Raw genomic sequence first — 22,196 nt, 5'->3', positions numbered from 1 at the left:
GACTAATTTATGTTTTAATATGCAATAAGTTTAAATTGTGTATCTAATGAATTCTAATTGGTATCTTTTTTTTTTTCCCTTAAATTTATCTTCTAAAGGCAGAAGTAAACTTTGAGCTTGATATTCTAGCCAGAATTTGTTTATATTTTGATTGTCACTTTTTTAAATTGATGGTTGTCCTCAGAAGAAGGGATTAGACTGCAAACAGATTTTCAATGTGTGCCCACTGAAAGCAGCTTGTAAAGCTCAAAGGACTTCAGAGAGTTTAGCTTCTCACGTGGTCCTGCAGCGAGCATCTGCTTGGGAGAGGGATCTCCAGGTAATTCTGGATCAGATAACTGCTAGGTCGTCACTGTGGGCACTGTTCTGATGGCAAGGGACTGTAGCAAAATGGTGAACTGGGAGGCCAAAATCATCATTCAGTAAGGGGGCTCAGAATGGTGAGCTGGCCCTGAGACTTGAGCATGAAGTGCAGGAAACCTGCCAGGGAGGGGGAATGTGGAAGTGTAGGGGAGCCATGGGAGCTGGTTGGGAGCAGGGATGGACAGGGATGGACAGGGATGGACAGGAGCAGGGTTGGACAGGGATGGACAGGGATGGACAGGAAACAGGGATGGACAGGAGACAGGGATGGACAGGGATGGACAGGGATGGACAGGGATGGACAGGAAACAGGGATGGACAGGAGACAGGGATGGACAGGGATGGACAGGGATGGACAGGAAACAGGGATGGACAGGAGACAGGGATGGACAGGGATGGACAGGGAGCAGGGATGGACAGGGATGGACAGGGAGGGACAGGGATGGATGGGGATGGACAGGGAGCAGGGATGGGCAGGGATGGACAGGGATGGATGGGGATGGACAGGGATGGACAGGGATGGACAGGAGACAGGGATGGACAGGGAGCAGGGATGGACAGGGAGCAGGGATGGACAGGGATGGACAGGGATGGACAGGGAGTAGGGATGGACAGGGATGGACAGGGAGCAGGGATGGACAGAGATGGACAGGGATGGACAGGGAGTAGGGATGGACAGGGATGGACAGGAGACAGGGATGGACAGGGAGCAGGGATGGACAGGGATGGACAGGGAGCAGGGATGGACAGGGATGGACACGGATGGACAGGAGACAGGGATGGACAGGGTTGGACAGGGATGGACAGGGAGCAGGGATGGACAGGGATGGACACGGATGGACAGGAGACAGGGATGGACAGGGATGGATGGGGATGGACAGGGAGCAGGGATGGACAGGGATGTACAGGAGACAGGGATGGACAGGGATGGACAGGGATGGACAGGGATGAGCAGGGATGAGCAGGGATGCACAGGGAGCAGGAGCAGTGGCTGTGGAGACCTCAGGGATCTCCCTGGGGACCACCAGATGAGGGCAGGCTCTGCTGCAGCCCAGGGACTCTCCAGGTTAGCTGGGAAGGAGTGTGGAGGGCTTGCCTGCAGTGACACCAGTCTGGAGGAGGGCTGTGTACATGGCTTTATATTTCCCTTCTGTTTGATCCAGTTGCTTGGAGTTTTCCCTGTTTAATGTTACATATTCGAGGCTTATTGTGATGAAATCTGCCTTTATTTGAGCTACAAAGGCTTTTGGTCTTCTTTAGGGAGCTCATTATGAAGAAAAATCTTAGGCAGCAGATGTCAAAGCTCTGGCTGACCCGGGAGCTTATTATACCTGGTTTCAAAAAGAGTAAAAAAGTGGTCACAGCACGAGCTCTCCCTCCTCCTTTTGCAGGGCTTGCACAGGTACTGGAATCCCCCCCAGCACAGAGAATGATCCTGTCTCGTTGGGCATTTGCAGCCTGAGCCCTTTGTCCATGGTGGCTTTCTGTCCCCTCTCTCCAGTGGTTTCCTTCCAGTGGGAAGAGCTGAACAGAGCTCCTTGAGGAACCTCGCAGTAAACCCTTCAGCAAATCAATCCCCAGCAAACATCAACACCTAATTTCCCTTCTGTGGGTGGAATGTGAGAACAGGAGCGATGAAAGCTGAGAAACAAATAAATGGATTTCATTCTTCCAGCAGCATTATGTGCAGGGCCATGGGGGGTTGTGCACTCTGTCTCCCTGCCTGGTGCAGATTATCTGGGAATCACAAGCTGGCTGGTTGAGGAGCATGCAGGAGGATGCCAGATCTGCACAGCCACTGCTGTGGTGCAATCTCAGGGTCTGCTAATTCCCATCACCCTTTTTTATCCAGCAGGAAGTGCTGGATGCTCAGCCAGGTTTGCTTTAGAGTGGGTTTGTTACTCAAGTGTTTTCTATCCCCTTCTACAATCAGGCTGCCCTTTGGATTATTTTTTCCCCTCTTAATCTACATTCAATAGAAAATTTCAAGTTGCTCTGTCCTGGTATTTAGCAAAGATAAATGGTTTTGGAAACGGAATTCTCCCAGTTCAGAATAAAATTATAAACACGTGATATAAGATTAATAAAAGCCCCAAGCTGCTGGGTGGATATTCCCATTTCTGTGTGCAAGCCAGACAACATCCTCCTCCACCAGTTTCCTGGTTTGATAAATGCCTTGAGCTGATGTAAAAATGTGTAGGTTATTTTTAACCGTGGTAGCAGAGCCATCTGTATTGTATCTGATGAAGTTCTGTGATAGAGCAAATTGATTTATTCTATCTCCTTACAAGTTATACGAAGCTTTATGTTATAAATAAGTTGGTTTGAAGTACATGATGTCATTGAGCTTGAAAGTCTCTAGATAAATTTGTACTTAAAGGGTTTGTGCCTTCTGTATGAATTTAAATTGGTGCAGATTGTTAAATCTCTTTTCTCTCTCTGTCTTGTGGACTGCAAACTCTCTGGGGTCATGACTGTCTCTGTAGCTGTGTTTGTATGAAATGCACAGGGGCCCAAAACAAGGCTGGTGCTCTTATACATTACAGAGATAAAAATAAGAGCAATCAAAAAAGGCAGAGCCGTGCATTGCACGGCAGGATTTTCACTGCAAGGAGCTGGGTGCCCAAATCCTACCCTTTGTTGGGATAAAATAGAGGGAATTAATGAGGAGCTCATTTCACTTGAAGCAGGAGCAGCCCTGGCTGTAGCAGGGATGAGCCTCATGCTGTGGCCAGCGTGAAGTGAGGAGGATTTGAGATTTGTGATTGAGTTCCAGGAGCTGAGCAGGGACAGACCCTGCACTTCTTCCCTTTGCCTCGCTCTGAGGGCACTGGGGCTTCTGAGAGTCCATGGAAAGGTGCCTGAAGCTGTGAGAAGGGGAATGGATCAAATCCTGGGGAGAATACACCGGATCTCATCTTAGTCATCTGCTTACAGAACCAGCAAAAATAAGGCAGAACTTTGGGAAGAGAAGGACTGAAATCACTGTCCCTGTGTTTAAGGGCAGGTTTGGAGAGGTCAGTATTGAAAATGGGATGATGCCTGATGAGAGCCATGTACGGTGCAGATTTTGGTGCAATTAACAAGAAAATGAGCAATGTAATTGAGATCTGAAGACTGAAAGTTGGGAGCTCAGTATCCTCTGTTCCTTACTGTCAGATAGGAATTTACGGTGCACATGTGTAACAAGCCACCGCATTTTAAAAATGGAACCATAAAAAAGTTGCTGTAATTTAAAAGCAGCCAATTTACAGGGAGTACAGTTTGCAGCTCTGTCACTTGCTAATCAGTCTGTTAAACATAATAGCCATTCTTGTCTGGAGGCAGTTAATCATGTTGTGAATGCACTTATCAGCACATATTAGAAATACAATACAAGACTTTCCAGCAGAGGAATGGATGCAATTACTGCAATCAGTATACATTTAGCTACGCTCTTACGTTTTTTCTTTCCATTCCTTTTTTTCCTCTTTTTTTTTTTTTTTTTAAATAGTCCAGCAGTGACAGATTTTCCTCTTAGAAAATATAAAGGACGCACTTGAAAGTGTTGTTAAACTCCACAGCCGTGCTCGAAGGTGACCTGTCCCACTCCACGGGAGAAGGCTGCTGGCTGCTGAACCTTCCCTGGACCCAGCAGTGCTGGAAGCTGCTGCCTTTGAGTGTTGTGGTGATGCTTTTCACGGCCTTTGAGCATCTCCCCTGGCGGGCTGGGAACGTGGCTGTGGTGGCATTCATTAGGTGGTGGGGAGCTCAAGTTGCTGCATTTGAATGAGACTAAAGGAGCTCAGCATATGGATGAACTCTCTTTTTTTCTTTTTTTTTTTTTTTTCTTTTTTCCTGTGCTTCTCTACATCTAAATCGATAGAGATGAGGGATCTCAAAGTTTTTGAAAGGCAATATTGAAAAAGCATGAAAGCTAATTGCTTCCAGCATGACTACCCAGCAGCCAGGGGTGTAAATACAGCTGTCCAAAGAATGCCAGGCCTCGACAAAAATCTAAGGATTTCAGCTAAACAATTTTCCAGGGCTGAGCATCTTCTTGTTTGGGGAGGAAGGGAGTTGGGAGGGGGGCGGGAGAAGGGAAGAGATGATGAAATCCTGAAGAGATTCAGAAAAGAGAGGAATAGAAGGAGAATGATTCTGTACATTCTACTTTGCATTAACCCGTGATGTTGGGGATATTTTATGTAGCTTAGCATGATTTGCAGCGTTTACAGGAGCCTGCCTTCTTTTTCCAGAAATCCTTTTATCTGTCTCTTTGTTCTTTGTGACAGCTGGTATTTTTTGCTTGGGTGAAATTTTTGATAGTAGCATGGAAAATGAAAAAGCAAAACCATGCCCAAATTGTGTGACTGCCACAGTGGGTGAAAGGGGAACACCACATCCACCACAGCAGGATTTCTGTCATTTCTGTTGAGTTTGGGTCATTTGCTGTTTTGGGTCAATTCTCCCTGGGAAGAGAAGGGATGGAATGTCCTTGGTGTGATGTCCTTGGTGTGATTGCTCTGCTCAGCTGGGACACTCAGCCCACCCCACCTCAGGTTGTTAAAGGCTTCATTGCTGAGGAAGTTCCTTTAAATGAAGTTTTGGGATCATGTTTTGGCTTTTACCATACAATGGATGGAACACCAATTCTCCCCTTTCCTTTCTAATTATTCCTTTCCAGAGGCTGAATGAATGATCCTCACTTATTCCTCACTTGTGCCTGCACTCATTTGCTCGGGGTGTGACCTTGGCTTTGAGCAATGTCCCAGCAGCTCCCCTTGAGCTGTCACTGTGTTGGGAAATTGTTGTCTTGTGAGTGTGCCAAGGTCGTGGCTGCCCTTTGGAAAGGTGACCTGGAGATGTTACGGGGTGCCTGTGGTGCTGACCTTACTTTTGTGCCATTAAAAACTAATTGTGGAATGATTTTTAAAAGGAGAAATATGAAATCCACCCCTCTGCGTTTTGTTATTTGGAGCTATCTTTGCATGTCTAGGAAAATTCAGATTCATTTTTAGGACACAAATAACCTTTTACTGGCGTGACTTACATTGGAACTTTTTGCTTATCTCTTGCTTTTAGTTCTGGTGTGAAGATCAGGACTTTAAGCTCAAAGGGTGGAGGTTCAGAGACTTACTGCAGATGCTCTTTCTGTTCATGCACTGAATGCAGACCCTGAGCCACCCTGTGTTCACTCAGCTGGATAAATTAATCTTGCTTATTAATTAAAACATGGGAAACGGATGTTTCTGTGCCAGTTTCACTTTCGTTTTTACTGTCTGTTCAGTGGGTACCAACAGCGAGAGGAAGAGCTTAACTCTTTTGTAAAACATAATTATCAGCCTTTAAAATAAACCAATTTTGTGTACACCATGTGTCTGTCAGGGAAGTGGGGAGAGAGGAGGTCCCGTTTGTGTTGATGTTAATGGGCTGCCCTGCTCCCTGCCCTCCCTGCTTTGAGGATGTTGCCATGGACATTTGTTTCTTAGCCATGGACATTTGTTTCTTAGCCATGGACTTGTATTTCTTAGCCATGGACTTGCATTTCTTAGCCATGGACATTTATTTCTTAGCCATGGACTTGTATTTCTTAGCCATGGACTTGTATTTCTTAGTCATGGACATTTATTTCTTAGCCATGGACATTTATTTCTTAGCCATGGACTTGTATTTCTTAGCCACAGGACACCCTGCACATTCCCTCTCCATCTAAGAGTGCACTGGATTCAAGGAGAGCCAAGTCTTGTTCATTAGGTGCTTAAACTTGTTTGGAGCTGAAGAGAATGTAGGGGGAATAAAATAATTCTTGCCATGCCCCTATTTTGATTTTTTTTTCTTTAATTATTTAATGCAGATGGCATCACAGCAGCTTCTACAGCAGACCTATGAGTTCTGTGCAGCTTTAGCAAGCTGTAGAGAATAAAATATGGACTGGTTTTTAGCTTCCCATTGTCTTGGGCATTCTGTTATTTAGTCATTTACACAGTCTGCCCATTGAGCAAAGGATTAAGTTCGAAATTTTTTAAATTTTTCAGTTAAGTGTTGAATAAGACTTTTTGAATGCTGATGGGGAGAGCCCCATTTGTTCCTGCATCCTGCAGCAGTTCAGGTGTGCTCATGTCACAGGCTGCAGCTTGGCTCCCTCCTGCTTTCATTCAGAAATTCCCTGCGTGGGGAATTTGCATCCCTAGATCCCCTCTGGCTGATTTTTCTCCCCAGGGAGATTCAGCTGTCAGCCTCAGTTGTAACTCTGAAATCAAGCCAGCAACTGGATTGCAAGGAGCTGCCTCCTGGTTCTCGCAGGGCTTTTCTTTTCTCGTGGGATTGGTGCATACAGAAAGGTCTGATCACCTGGTGCTAATACCACATTAAAATAGCAGTGTTTAAAATGGCAAGGACTCCTGCTGGACGCGGGGTCTGAGCTGTTAGGGAGTCTCCAGGTCACCTGCCCCAGGTGTCATCTCTGCCTGGGAAGGTGAGGAGTTGTGAGCTTTGGTAAATACAGCACTCCAGAGCCCCAGTGACTGCACATGCAGGAGCTGCCATGCAGAATCACTCCTCCCGAGGCTCACAATCCATCTGGAAGAGGCACAGAGAAATGAAACTGGTGCCTGCCTCCCATTTCATGGCTGACAGGGGAAGGGCAAGGCTCTGAATGAAGCTGTGCTGAGCTGCTGCCTGGTCTGGGGACCATGGAGGGGCTGGGTTAAGAGTGGACAGGAAACTCCGGTGTTTGCCTGTGTGGTGGCAATATGGAGAGCCCAGTGTCACCAGGGATTCCCAGGGAATATTTCCTATCTCATGGAGCCTCTGGACGCCCCTGTGCCTCCCCTGTGTTTTCCCTGAGGTGAAATGTTGTCAGCTTGGCTGAAGTTCCCCATGCCTTGGGTCATCCAGGCTCCCTGAGCTGCTCTCTGGTTCTTTTAAAGACCTTTGTGGAGTCTGCAGAGATCTTTGTGTGTGAGTTCCTGCACTGCAAAGAGCTTCTTATGTCACTGAGTTTATTATCTTTAATTTTCAGTCACTGGTTATTTAAAAATTCATCTCTGCTTTTTGATATATTTCAGCTGCTTTCACAGCAATGTTGAAAATAGACCATGTGATTATGGCATGTAGAAATGTAAGGATTCTCAATAGTTCAAGAAAAATTATAAGCACCATTTGGGCTGTTGATATTTATTGACTGGATAGGTTTCAGCATAAGTCTTTCATCATAAAATCATTCTTATTTTTTAAACAACAATAGCTCCCTCTATATTTGCCTCCAACATCAGCCAAAGCCTGGCCCCAGTTTCTCACTGGATGTGTTTGTTATGTTTCCCAACAAGACGCTTCCTCCTGACAGAGAATCTTTATTTTAAGAAACACACAACACAGCAATAAAGAAGTTCTAAATAGTAATCAGAAAAATATTCCAGCGCAATCAAAATGCTTTTTTAAGCCCCAAAAGATTGCATGCTGTTCCAAGAGGGGAGAGTAATGACAAAGGTACAAATGGGCTCCCAGTGCCCAGCAACGTTACCAGTGGAGCTCACCAATTACCCCATCCCGAGTTCAGCCCTAAAAGTTGTTTTGTTAAAGGTTGACTTAAAGAGTATCTAAGGACTCTTTTACCAGAAGCATTTCTGTGCACTGTCACAAGGGTGCAAGCAAATAAAAATAATTGAAGCAATTGTCTCAGTTGTCTCCAGGGTTGTCATGATGATGTTGATAAAATCAAATAAAGTGGGAGTTATTGCACATTGTTAGTGAGCAGCACAGTTGTGAATTGGCAGTGGAGAAGCTGAAGAGCTTAAAAGGTTTGCTCATTATCTAGATTTATTGTTTTCAGTTGTGGGAAAATGTTGGCTAAGCAAAATAACATCATAATACCTGGTCTTGGTGGTGTGTTTTGAACAAAAATATTTTCTTGTTGTTTTTATGGCTTTTACTGGATTATTAGAACATGCTATGTCAATCCATACATTCTTAATGGATTTAGAAGCTTGGGTTTGTCCTCTGTAGCCATTTTCTTTGCCTGTACATCTGTGGAGAGCATGAATTTTTATGGCAGTGAAAGAAAACCAAGATCAGGCACCAAAAAATGTTTGGGAAAATATTGACAACAAAGCAAGTTCTCTGTCAGACAGCAGCTTTGTGTCCTTACAGCCTCATCAGAATTATTCAAGCTGGGAGAAAAGGATTTAGGCTCTGATATCCTTTATCAAGTCAAAGCTGGTGTGTGACAGCAGGTGCTTCCCCTTATAGTAAAAATGCAGAGAACCCTGACTCAGGGCAGAAATGCTGGTGTCTGCTCCAGACCAGGAGGCTGAAGGACAGCTTTATTAAAACTGTACTATATTACATTAATATACTATTTAAAGAGATACTGTGCTATTCTACACACTCACTGCTTACTCACCCATCTAACTCAAACTGTGACTCTGCTGAGAGCCCAACACAGCTGGATCCCACTGGGCACTGAGCCCAAACAACCTTCACCAGAATCCAGCCCAGCAATCCCTGCAGGTGAACAATCTCCTCACCACATTCCACATGGGCAAAACAAAGGGGCAGAGAGAAAGATTGTTTTCTCCTCTTCTCTCTGTGCTGCTCCTGAGAGACAGAATTGTCTCTGTGTCCAGAGAATGGGAATGTCACATCTCCTCAGAGGATGCTGTGGCTGGGGGGACACACTCAGGTGTTGGAGGTGCCCTGGGCAGGAAGGCAGCACTCAGCAAGGCAGAAGGGCTGAAATATGCAAATCTTCATCATTCAGCAACTGCATGCTGCCCTTGGTAGGTATTTGCTTTCATTTCCTTCATCGCAGGCTGCTCGGATCCTAATTTCCTCAGGGGGAGAAGGTCAGGACCTTTAGTCTGGATCTTTTCCCTGAGAGATCCTGGCCATCTGCTGCTTCATTTGACTTCAGCAGGAAATGAGGGTCTTGAGCACTTCCAAAAGCCTCCTCTTGTAAGTGTTTGCTCTTCAGTAAACCATACTTACAGAATTAATCCTCTTGAGATCAAAGGAGCGAGACCTTTTTTACTGAAGTATTTTACAGATAATAATGTACCTTGGTAATGTAAGGTCAATGAATTCTTGTAGAATTTGGTTACAGTTTGTCAGAGTAAGAATTGGCCATTATCAACCTGGAAAAGGTATCAAGCAACATGATACCCCACATGTATTATTTTCCAATTTTTCCAATGCCTCGTGTCCGCTCCATCTTTGAGGGTATTATTTACACTGCTGTGGGCCTCATAAACAAATTGCCATTTACTGAAAGCATTATTTTATGAGTGAATGGAACTCGTGATTTCCTGTAATAGCCAAGTGCAGTAATAGAGGGCTCTGACTTTTATCAGCTCAGTTGTTGCTGACCCGTGAGTGGGAGCCAGCAGAGCCTTGGTGTGGCACTGCAGAGTGCCCAGAAATGCCACCCTGCATCTCTCATTCTCTCCCCAGACACACAGGGCAGGCCCTTCAGCTTGGTTAGCAATGCCAATCTTTATTAATAGTGACTAATTTTGTTTCTTTAAAGTAAATACAGACCAGTTGTGCTGCTGCCATAATGTTAGTCAGATTATAATTCCATTAATTCAGTAATTCATGTTGGGCTCAGACAAATTCAATTCATTGTTATTTCAGTGCCAGGTGATTTCGTGGTGCTGGTTAAAACCTCTCTCACATCAGAGCTGTGCTGGACCCTCACAGAGACCTGTCATTTTGTAAAAATAAACTGCATTTCCTTTACGTGGATGTGTCTATTGGGAAGGCTCTGGGACTCAGCAGCACTTTCCTGTGCTGATAACTCCTTTATTCTGGAGCTGGTTGGAGCTAAAGTTGGCTTTCCTTGGAATGGATCTGCCATTCTGTGCTCAGACTCCACTCCAGACTGGGATGACAACCACAGCTCCCAGCTGCTGGGTGTGGGATGGGGACTGGGGTGTGACAAAGCTTGGCTGGGCTGCTTGGGACCTGCTGTAAATGCTTCAGACAGGTATGAGGGCACACAACAGGAGACTGTGCAGAAATCTCAAGGATTTGGGCGTTCTTCCAGCCCCTAGCAGAGACAGGAGTGTGAAGGTACGCAAATAGGATTATAAATCACCATTTGAAGAAGAGGACCTACTTACAGGAGTTTGTGAGAGGAAATAAATCCAAAAAGACCCATGGTTTTTCTTTCTTTTTTTTTTTTTTCCTCTCACCAGAGAGAAAAATGTGTAATGAATGTCTCATGTCTGAAACACTGGGCTGGATTCATCAAAGGGAGTTAGTAATTACCAAATTGAGAGAATCATGAAGCGCTTTTCTAAATTTGAAAGGCTCATCAAGAATAGATCAGGAGCAGGCAAAATTAATAGTTATGAACTCATTTCCATAGAAATGGACTTATTAGCAAGCATGCCAGCTGCCTAAAATTATAAGGTCTTTTCCTTGTGCTTGCAGGAAATAATCTTTTTTTATAAAAGTAATTTTGACTTTTTATTTTTTATTGCTTCTCTAAACTAGAGTTTGGCAAAATCCTAAACTGGGAGAAAACTTCACTGGACAATAGAAATATTTAACCAAAAAGAGAGAAAAGATTTGCAAGGGAGAAGTGATTTATAGTCCTTGGATTCCATCAGACTCTCCCCAAGAGTGCAAACTTATTTAAGAGAAAAATGAAATAAGTCCCCAGGAAAAGCTGAAAAATCTTGATAGGATAAAGTTTGGTTTAACAGGATTTAATGGCTGATAACAGCATGAGTTACAGTCCTTGTCTTCTCTGCTTGTGGATTTTCCCACTGGTGGCATTTTGTCTTCACCAGGCAGCTGCAGGTGGACAGTGGGCACCAAGAGCAAGGTTCTGCCCCCCAGTTACAAATCAGACCCAAAGCTGAAGGTTTGCCCTGGCAGGGAGGAACACTGCCTTTAAAAACCTTACCGTGATAATGCTGCACAGCCAGGAGAGGCATTGAAATGCAGGTGTTGGGATGGGAATTTATCAGCTAATGGAGCTGACATAAGTAAATGCTGACATTTGAGGTCTTGATTATGGTTTAATTTATCTCTGGTTTTACTTTAGCAACCTCCATCAATTTCAGTAGAAAAAGGCAGTGGTCTCCCACACGGTATTACAGAGGATGGTTAATAAATTGCAAGAATTATGGATGTAATACCAGCCTTTCTACCAGGAAACCTCTGTAGGATAAGAGATGCAGCAGCCAGTAGGCGAGCACCAGTCTGAACATGAAAGAAATTCACTTTTCAGGTTTTATCATGAATTTGTTAGAGCTGTAAGCTGGGAAGAAGCTTAGAACAAAGAGGGTGAATTCATCCGTGGGGTACTCGGTGTCCCAGATACCACAGCAGCTGGCACTGCTCCAAGGCTCAGTCTCTAAAAGAGGACAAAAGAAGACCATAATTTTAGAGAAAATTCATTCACCTGCTGGGGAATACGAGTGCAGAAAGCTGAATCCTGGTTTGCCAGAGCTGTGCACTCAGGGGAGGTTCTGCAGGTGAAGATGGTTCAAGGCCATCTCTTGCAGCAGAAGCCCAAGAGAGAAGTGGAGCCTTCTTTAATCAATATTCATGTGTCTGTCATGCTACATAATTGGCTACTGAGACAAAGCAGAAAACCTCTGACAAGCATTTGGAGTTGTTTTTCCAAGTGGTGCTAAGGATTCTCTTTGGAACCAGGATTGAGACCTGGGAGAACAGCTTTTTTTTTTTTTTAATTTAGCTGTTAATGCAGTTTTGTTTTGATTCACCTTTTAATGCAGCTTTGTTTGAATTCACCTGTAAATTCAGCCTTGTTTTAATTCAGCTGTTAATGCAGCTTTGTTTTAATTCAGCTGTTAATGCAGTTTTGTTTTGATTCACCTGTAAATGCAGCTTTGTTTGAATTCACCTGTTCATGCAGCTTTGTTTTAATTCAGCTGTTCATGCAGCTTTATTTGAATTCACCTGTTAATGTAGTTTTGTTTTAATTCAGATGTTCATGCATCTTTGTTTGAATTCACCTGCTAATGTAGCTGCACCTGAGGAAGGTTTCTCTATAAGATACAAACCCTTGTTGTGGTTTCTTTCTGGATGTGTAAAAGGAAAACCAGGAAAGGAATAATTGAAGGTGTGGTGGGCTGACCTGAAAGAAGTGCCAGTCAGTGGGACCCATGGAATGGATCTGTCACTGCAGACTAACCTGAGCTGGTATTTAATTGGTGTCTCTGCACCAGATCCTCCACTCAATTTTGTTCTCAATTTGGAACCACTCCTGGGTGGTTTTGTGAGTGGCAACTATTGGCCTGAACAGACTGAAGTGAAACTGCAGACTTAAACACACCTTGACAGGCCCAATATCTAAATCCATAGTTAGTGTAAAGCTCATATCTGAATTCTAGTTCTGTGTTGTGAGCATATTAATTTTATGCAGTTTAGAGAAAACAAACTGCTGGAGGTGATACACAAAAAACAATGAAGTTCAGTTTATGCTTTTAACAGAAATGGTTTAATTACATCCCTATTATTATGTAATAAAATTTATCTTAAGAGGTTTTTGCTGGTTGTCTGGTTGGCCACACAAAAGATGCCTTAATAGCTTCTAGTTTTGCCTGGAGGTGGATATTATCTTATGTCAGCATGGAAAATATTTATCCTCCAGGCATTGAAGCATATGTTTAGGTTGTTTGTTGTCAGAAAGAAAACACGAAAATCAATAATTCCTGCTCAGATTTCCTCCCCCCCCCTTTACAATTCTCCTTCAGAAACATATGGCAAACCCAGATTCTGCCTCAGTGCATTTGGGAAGAGGAAAAGGATGTTTTAAGTCTCTGTTGTCTGCAGCAGCAGCTAAAACTTCTGTGGGCACAGCTCCTGGAATGGCTGCTTTGGGGAGGGACACACAGACAGGGAATGCACCACTGGCCTGACATACAGCAAATTCAGATTTTACCTCAAAACTTGAGCAGTATTGATAAAATCAGGTGATTTTCCTTCAGAAGAAGCAGCTGGCTCTGCAGTCAGAGCCTTTCCATCCCCTCTCCATGCTTGTGACTTCCATCAGGCCTCCACACTGCAGGGTCTGTCTGGGAGTCTGGGCTAGGAACTTGTATTCTTTGTAAATATTTGTGTGTAAACTTTGATTTGTAAAACAACTCACTCCAAGTTTACAAACCAACTCAGCTTGTGGGGAAGTTTGGATGAGCAAAGGTCTGTTTTGTAAACAGACCCCTGCTGTGGATGCACCCAGTGCTGTTGGTTAAATCTTGGTGTCTGTTTGCTTCTCTGTAACACAAAAACAAGATCTGTTTTTCTAACCTGAGGATTAATTATTTATATTTACATAGCTTTGGACTTGAAGAAAGTGATAAGAGTTGTTGTTGAGAAAGGAAGCAGAAATAATTCTTAAATTCATTTCTGAATGCTGTGCCTTTACATCCATTTCTTTATTTTTAAACTTTTATTTCCAGATGAGAAATATACGATTGCCATATAATTACAAGTCTGCACCACTGACGAGGAGAATGTTGTCATGAATTGAAAATAGGGATAATCTACCCCTCATTTATTGTCATGTATAATTTCTGCAAATCCATTTTTTCACTGAGATAAAGACCAGTTTGGGTTTGAAGGACTTTTTTTTTTCCCTCCACAAGAGCTCATTTCTGGTAGAACATGAGGAATGGCCAAGTATTCTGCTGTTGTGCAGCATCAAAATTATAATAATGGTATATTAAATAATTTAGCAACTTCTGTGCAATGCTTTTTCCAAGGGTTTGTGGCTTATTCTGTAAGTTCATTGTGATTATGGAGAATGAATGCCTGAGTTTAATGGGAAAAATGCCTCCATTTGAGGAAAACTAAAAGATGAACTTTCACCTTACTTAGAAAGTTCTGCAGTTGCCCATGTGCAGTTTTATTTGGGCTTCTGTCAGTGTCTCAAGCCTGCACGTGGAATTTCATGGCAAATCTCCTGATGAGTAGGAAAGAGAGATGAAAATCCATTTTGCTATCGGCATCCCGGTGACGCTGCGGGGAATTCTGCCTTGCTTTCCAGAGCAAACATGACCTCCTACGAGATCCTGCAGATGGATTTTGAGATCGACAACGCCAGCAGCCTGGCAGGGGCCCAGCAGATCACCTGGCAGGTGGAATACCCGCGGGACGACTCCGTCAGCGAGCTCGTGGTGTCCGAGATCTTCGTCAGCCGCACCATGTTCGTGGGGATCGTCCCTCTTGCCATGGTAAGGACCTGTTCCTGCTCCCTTTTCTGAATGTTTTTATGGAATTGTTCCTCTTGCCATGCTTAGAACCTGCTGCTGCTCCCTTCTCTTGAATGTTTTTATGGAATTGTTCCTTTTGCCATGGTAAGAACCTGCTGCTGCTCCCTTTTCTGAATGTTTTTATGGAATTGTTCCTCTTGCCATGGTAAGGACCTGTTCCTGCTCCTTTTGCTGAATGTTTTTATGGAATTGTCCCTCTTGCCATGGTAGGAAACTGCTGCTGGTCCTTTCTCCAAATGATTTTGTGGGAATTGTTCCTCTTGCCATGGTAAGGACCTGTTCCTGCTCCTTTTGCTGAATGTTTTTGTGGAATTGTTCCTCTTGCCATGGTAAGGACCTGTTCCTGCTCCCTTTTCTGAATGTTTTTATGGAATTGTTCCTCTTGCCATGGTAAGAATCTGCTGCTGGTCCTTTCTCCAAATGTTTTTATGGAATTGTTCCTCTTGCCATGGTAAGGACCTGTTCTTGCTCCCTTTTCTGAATGTTTTTGTGGAATTGTTCCTCTTGCCATGGTAAGGACCTGTTCTTGCTCCCTTTTCTGAATGTTTTTGTGGAATTGTTCCTTTTGCCATGGTAAGGACCTGTTCCTGCTCCCTTTTCTGAATGTTTTTATGGAATTGTTCCTCTTGCCATGCTAAGAACCTGCTGCTGGTCCTTTCTCCAAATGTTTTTTGTGGGAATTATTCCTCTTGCCATGGTAAGGACCTGTTCCTGCTCCTTTTTCCTGAATGTTTTTATGGAATTGTCCCTCTTGCCATGGTAAGAACCTGCTCCTGCTCCCTTTTCTGAATGTTTTTATGGGAATTGTTCCTCTTGCCATGGTAGGAACCTGCTGCTGCTCCCTTTTTGGAATGTTTTTATGGAACTGTTACTTTTGCCATTGTCAGAACCTGCCGCTGCTCCCTTTCCTGAATGTTTTTATGGAATTGTTCCCTTTGCCATTGCAAGAACTTGCTCCTGCTCCCTTTTGCTGAATGTTTCCGTTGATCCTCGTTAGTATTCCAGGAATGGGAGCCTTTTTATTATAAGCTGCTTCCTATGCACCTGCTGCAAGTGATTTAAATGCAAAAAATACATTTCAATAATATTTTATTTACCTGATGTGCCGTAATGGCTCCTTGGAAGCCATTTGGGGCTTTTGTGAAAATCCTTTCCCGTTTGTGGGTTATTGGCCTGGTAGATGGAAATAGCTCCTCTGGAGCCATTGTCTTTTCTCTGTGAAAGGGACTGCCATGCCTGTGCTCTGAGTGCCATTAGTGGGGACATTTTCAATGAAATAAATTAGCATTGCATGTGTGGGGAACTTCATTGCTAAACCAAACAACTGGGCTGTTTGCTGCTCTGCTTTTCCCCAAAAGAGCCAAATAGCCCAGCGAGCTGCAAAGTGGCAATCTAATAAAAGGTCTGGTTTGAGTTGCACAGAAAGGATAAAATACTTCCTGAAGTTGGAGGTGTCCAGCAGTTGAAGGTGTACGTGTGCAGAAAGCTTGAAGCTGATGATTTATTTCAAAAATGCAAATATCTCCTGGTAAAATCAGAGGCACCTTGTCCAGGAGGAGCCTTTGACCTGTGTTTGGGCCTGATGGACTTTTTAGTAGCAGAACTTTACACGTGAACAATGATTTCAGTGGGGAAATTGGGATGTAAAACCAGAGAAGCAGCCAGAGTCTGGATGTTACAGCACTTTCCTCAGAAACAGCCACCCTTTTTTACTTGCTTTCTCATGAACATTTGCCCTTCCTTTCTGAGTTGGTCTGTGCTGATTTTCTTGCTATTACACCACATAAACATCAAATATCGGTGATTTCCTCTGCATGACCAGAAAAGGAAAGATGCTTGTAATGGAAACAAGGCCCCAAATAATTTTAATTTCCACTTCCCACTGCCAAAGGCTACACTTGGCAGCCCAGTGATGGGGAAGAAATTATGTGCAGAAAAGTCAACAGAGAATTTTCTTCTATTCTATTCCTTTCTTTTTTTTTTTTTTTTAAGCATGTAGGAGATGAAACAAAACTCTGCTTGTGTGGATGGAATATTATCAAGCAGTAATGGTGAATCAGATATAAAAAATGACAGAATGTGGTGCAGGAAGATCTTGCACGTGGCATCGTGGTTTCAGGTGCAGAGCACAGAGCTTGGGAGGTGCAGAGCACCATGGATAGAAGGGAAAAGCAAATCCAGAGCAAAAGCCCACTGTGAATGTTGGTTCAGAGCTTTGCTGCTGTCTCTGCCAGGGTCTTGCAGGGTTTTTCTTCATCTCTTTGCAGCTGTGGCAGCTGTTGGCCACTTCAGCTCTCTCTGAATGTTCTTGGACAAAATGTGAGGCTGAACCTGAATTCAGGGCTGATCTAATCTCTGATACCTTGTCATTGTAAACTGAGGGGTACGGGAAGAAGGTTTCATTTTGGTGGATTTATGACCTTAATCCTTAAATGGGGTCTCACGTGGGCTGTCCCTTTGTGGTTGCATGTGCACATCCCTGACTGGCTTGGCCCAAGGCCAGTTGGTGAATTGATGACAGCAGTGGCAGGGACAACAGCTTGGATTTGCATTTCTGTCCCTTGTATTTGGCACTTTCAGTGCTGCTTCATTTAACAGTCACTAATTGGTGCAGGTTCTGGCACCGCATTGCCTGGTCAGGAGCAAAAAATAATCACTGTGCACATCATCCTTTGGTGTTCAGAGAAGCACATTCCTGGGGACCAGCGTGCCTGGCTGAATTAAATGTGTTTTAATGCTCATTCCCCTCAAGATCTGCCTGGTTTGTTGCCTCACTCTGAGAGCACCTGGTATCTGTGGAGGAGAGTTTGGGGTTCCTGGACCTTGGCCCCTCAAAAAGCCCCCAGGAGGGTTCCCAGGGCAGTTTCCATGCCTCTGTCACTGCCCTGGGCAGAAATTACTCGCTGTTCCTTTGCTGTGCATCCACCCTTTCATTGGGAGCATTGAGTATTTATAGATGAAAACACAGATTTCCTCTGAGAGTTTCAGGTCTGAGCACAGTGCTGAGTGCCTGACTTGCAGGAGGGAATGTTTTGATGGGATTCCCAATTCCTGGTGTTTCAGGGGAATGGCACCAGCACTGGCACGAAAAAGTGCAGCACAGTGGCATGAAGAAGGAAAATTTCTTTCCAGCAGGAAAGAAATAGTGGAGAAAAAATAGCTGGGAAATCCTGCAAAACAAAAATTATCTTTAATTCCCAAATCATCCGTTTCAATTCGAATGATCCCCCTCTAATAAATCTCAGTTTTATTTATGGCCATATTCAGTGAATTCTGCATATGTAAATAAATAAAACTTTTGCAATAATGAGAGAAACTAAACCAGAATTTCATATTGAAGGAGAACCTGATTTCTGCAGGTTCTCCCCAGCTCCTTGAGCTCCCAGTAATTGAAACATCCAGTCTCAGCAATTTTCTGTGAGCTGGAACACACAAAATACATGAAGATCCATTGTCCTGTAGCTGCCAAAGCATTTTCTACTAAAAAAGCTAAAAGGGATTGGATGGGCCTGCTTGCACAGGGGAAATAAATAAATAAATAAATAAATAAATAAATGCTAATTCCTAAAACCCCATGCAAATTAACAAATGAGCTTTTCCTTCAGTACTCGATTATTACTTAGTATTTATGTAGTGTTTCATATTTTTGGAACTCTTTGTAGACATTAATTAATCAGACCTGAACAAACTAAGCTTGATGAGTATAGAAAATTAAATGGAAATGAAGACACTCTTACTTAGTTTTACCTGTTTCTGAATGACTTCTAAGTCCCTTTTTATATTCTTAAAGGTACATTTAAAAACACTTAATCTTGCAAAGCTCTTGCTTATTATCTCTAAAAAACTATTTTGGTTAGAAAAGAGGTAGAATTTATACCTTCAAGAACAAGTGGCACCAGGGATGAGTGGCTTTGAAGAATGTAAATGCTGTTTTGTCACCTAAACTCTTGTTTTGTTTAGGTTTTAATTCAGCTAAAAAAGCAGGGATGGGAGGATTACTTAGAAGCTGGAATATTTGACTGCTGGAGGTTTCTTTGGAGGGGAGTGGAAGGAATATTTAGTTTTATCTCAATTTTTTTTGTCATAACCTCTTGAGATGAAAAGCAGTTGAGAGATTTTTAGCTGTAGAAATGGCTCTGAAAGCTGCTGAGGAGGGAAGTTTGGGATCCAGGCAGGTTTCTGGCTGCACCATCCTCCTGTGGGGCACAGACGTGGCCCTGAGCTCCTCTGAGGACCTGCTCAGTTTGACACTCCAGGATCCACTGCCAGGGGCAATCAGCCCCTCTGCTCCTGGGAGCTTCTCTCCTCTTGCTGGTGCTAAACCAGGGCAACGAGGGGCTGGGAACACAAACCCTGTGAGGAACCACTGGGGGAGCTGGGGGTGCTCAGCCTGGAGAAGAGGAGGCTCAGGGGTGACCTCAGCACTCTCCCAGCTCCTGAGAGGTGGCTGTGCTCAGCTGGGCTTGGGCTCTTTCTCCAGGAACTGACAGAACCAGAGGACACAGCCTCAAGTTGCACCAAGGGGAATTTAGGTTGGATATCAGGAAAAGGTTTTTCATGGAAAGAGTGATAAAAGTTCTGCAATGGGAGGCGGGGGAGTCACCACCCCTGGGTGTGTTTAACAAAGCCTGGATGTGGCACTGGGTGCCAGGGTTGAGTTGAGGTGTTGGGTTGGTGATCTTGAAGGTTCCTTCCAACCCAGTGATTCTGTGAATTCAGTGAAGACATCTCTGCTCACTGATTCTTCCCACATCTGGTGCCCAGATTAACACGTGGAACTCACGTCCCCCAAAGTAAAGGTGATCCATTCCCACCAAACACAGCAGAACAACAGAGCAAGGTGAGGGAAGCACAGCCAGAGCTCTTTTTGGTGCCTCTGTTTGTTGTGCTGCTGAATATCAGGGAGAAAATCTGCTATTCTGTCTTCTGCTGTCACCAGTGCTGACTCTACACACAGCAGGTGATTATTTTAAAATGTTTATGGCATTGACATAGGATGGGAGTTGTGAACGTGGTTGATGTCTGATGCAGCAGAAGGTGTGTTTGAGGCATCCAGAAGGTCCAGCAGAACATTCTAAAGCTGGATCTAAACTAGACAGCTTTATTTATTTTAATATAAAAATGTGATATAGTAATCCTGCAAAGTGGAAGTGCATGTCGTGCTAATTACAGAAACTGATAGCACAGATAAATCTGTTCTGTCCAGCGATGATATAATTCTATAATTCTCAGTTATTGCTCTTGATCTAAGCAGACATCATCTGCAATTTCCATAGTTGTGGAAAGTTGCTGGTAGCAAGGTCGTCAGTGGAGTCTGACACTCCTGGGATGCAAGAAACAAACACTGCCCCAGCTTTGAGTCTGTCATCCAGGTTTCTGTCACAAACACCTGTGAGTTAATTAATCTGTTATCTAACTAACAGTTGGCAAAAATATAAAAAAAAAAAAAAGAGAAAAAATTAAAATCCAGGTCTTGTAGAGAGTTTCTAGGCAACCAGGAACTTAGTGAAAGTAAAGAATAAGACATTGAAGAGATGTATCTTAACTGGTTTATACAAGAAGGCTCCAGCTGGGGCTGAAGGCTTGAGGAACAATAGGTTTAATAACAGAAAAATACCTGGCACTGTCTTCTTACCTGGGAAAATGATGGCTTGGCCTGTGGCTGGCAGCCCTGCTCTTTCAGATGTCCATGCTGCAAATCCTCTCTCGTGTAGGAGTGGAATTGCAAGTCCCAGACCGTCATTGTTCCACAGCGTTTTTCAAATGCAACAATCAATATTTCCCCAGGACTCGGCGCCCCTCAGCCTCAAACATTTCTCTATTTCCTGCAAGTATTTGAACGATGTCCTCAGGAAGTTTTGTTTCCTCCCCCCAGAACGGGAGCTGTTGGTGGAGTAATGGTTTCCTGAGGTTGTGAGTCACTTGCACAGATGGCTGTGCTCGCTCTGGTGAGGTTTCCTTTAAATGGGAGCTTGGATAATTGCATTTCTGGTTGCTGCCACACAAGAACACCCAGAAAAATTGTCCTTAAAGGTGCCCATTCCTGTAACTCAGGCTGAAACGGGATTGCTGAGCGCAACACTTGGCTGATTTGTTTGAGGAAAAAAACTTTAAAGAATTTATTTTTTTGCTACAGAAATCATGGTTTGCTAATGGAATTTACATTCAGACACCAGTTAAAGGAGCACACTCAGTCCAAGGTGGGAGGTGACCCAGACTTAGAAAGCAGCTTACCTGCACCTTAAACTAAACCAGAAAATGTCAGTCTTTACCAGCTTTTCCTTTGCTTGCTCTGGGGTTGGGCATAAAAACCAAACCCACTTAATTCTGAAGTATAAAAAAGCCAGGATCAGTCATTTCTAGCAAACCCAGATGATCTACATATCTTTCAGAAGTTGGTTAAATGCATTTATGTGCAAAATTGTCCCCTATGCGTTTATCCATTGCACTTAATGCACATTTTTCACTTGAAATCACTTTGGCCTTTGGCTTTGCAGTTCCTTTTTAACAGTGCCTTTCTGTTGTACTTTGCATGCAAAGGAACCTGCCCAGAATGGGATTTTGTCCTTTCCAACATTCACCATTTCATTAAAGGAAAAGAAAAAAAAAAAAAGTAAATTCAATCTAGAGTGGATCTTCATCCCCAGAAATATTAGGGATTATCAACATTGTTTTTAAATCAAACTGGAATCTGTGGCTCCCAGATCTCAGATTTCAGTGTGAATTTTAACACTAATTAATGGAAGCAGGATTGAAGCCTTGAGCTTTCCTAAAACCCCACATTGGAAGGATTGATTTTATACTCAGAGCAAATTAACTACTGTGGAGAGAGTACAGAATAGGAAAAAAGAGATTCTTCTTTTGTATTACTTTATTTCCCATGCCCATAGCGAGTGTTTTATGTCTCTGTAGCAGAGATAAGATCTTGTGCAATTATTACCATCTCCAAATTAATTGTCATAGAGAATTAAATGGTTTTGTTTTGTCAGGCTGCTCCTAAAACCACAGGGTGAATTTTATGGAGAAAGATGAAAATTTAAAAGATTTCTTGGAACACATCAACCAAAACACAAAGCAATGGAGGTTTATTAAGTTTGATCAGGGGAAGGCTTTGACTCTGAAACATGCTGGGAGAGAAATGTGTGGGGAGCAGATGTGAGCAATGTCCTCATGGGCTTGCATTGTCATCAGACACCCTGAAAAGCCATTTTAGTGATCACAGCTGCTTTACAGCAGAAAAACTTATTTCTGTGTAGAACTGAGGTGCTTGATTCAGTTTGATTAAGTCATAGAATCAGAGAACAGACTGAGCTGGAGGGGACCCTAAAGATCATCCAGGGCCACCCTGCCATGGCAGGGACACCTCCCACTGTCCCAGGCTGCTCCAGCCTGGCCCTGGGCACTGCCAGGGATCCAGGGGCAGCCACAGCTGCTCTGGGCACCTGTGCCAGGGCTGCCCACCCTGCCAGGGAACAATTCCTGCCCAATATCCCATCCATCCCTGCCCTCTGGCACTGGGAGCCATTCCCTGTGTCCTGTCCCTCCATCCCTTGTCCCTCTGCAGCTCTCCTAGAGCCCCTTCAGGCCCTGGCAGGGCTCTGAGCT

The 22,196-nt window shown here is 43.7% G+C and overlaps 1 protein-coding gene across 1 annotated transcript in view; it reads left to right on the top strand.

The window, feature by feature from the left end:
* Positions 1–22,196, top strand: part of TMEM132B (transmembrane protein 132B) — a 227,639-nt gene that overhangs the window by 142,067 nt on the left and 63,376 nt on the right. Inside the window, exon 4 of the mRNA XM_053959399.1 lies at positions 14,366–14,552. Coding sequence (XP_053815374.1) covers positions 14,366–14,552 — 187 coding nt within the window. The remainder of the gene's footprint in view (positions 1–14,365; positions 14,553–22,196) is intronic.

The sequence above is a fragment of the Vidua chalybeata genome, chromosome 18, assembly GCF_026979565.1.
Source record: "Vidua chalybeata isolate OUT-0048 chromosome 18, bVidCha1 merged haplotype, whole genome shotgun sequence".
NCBI classification, from domain to species: domain Eukaryota; kingdom Metazoa; phylum Chordata; class Aves; order Passeriformes; family Viduidae; genus Vidua; species Vidua chalybeata.
This window is presented reverse-complemented; position numbering and strand designations above follow the sequence as displayed.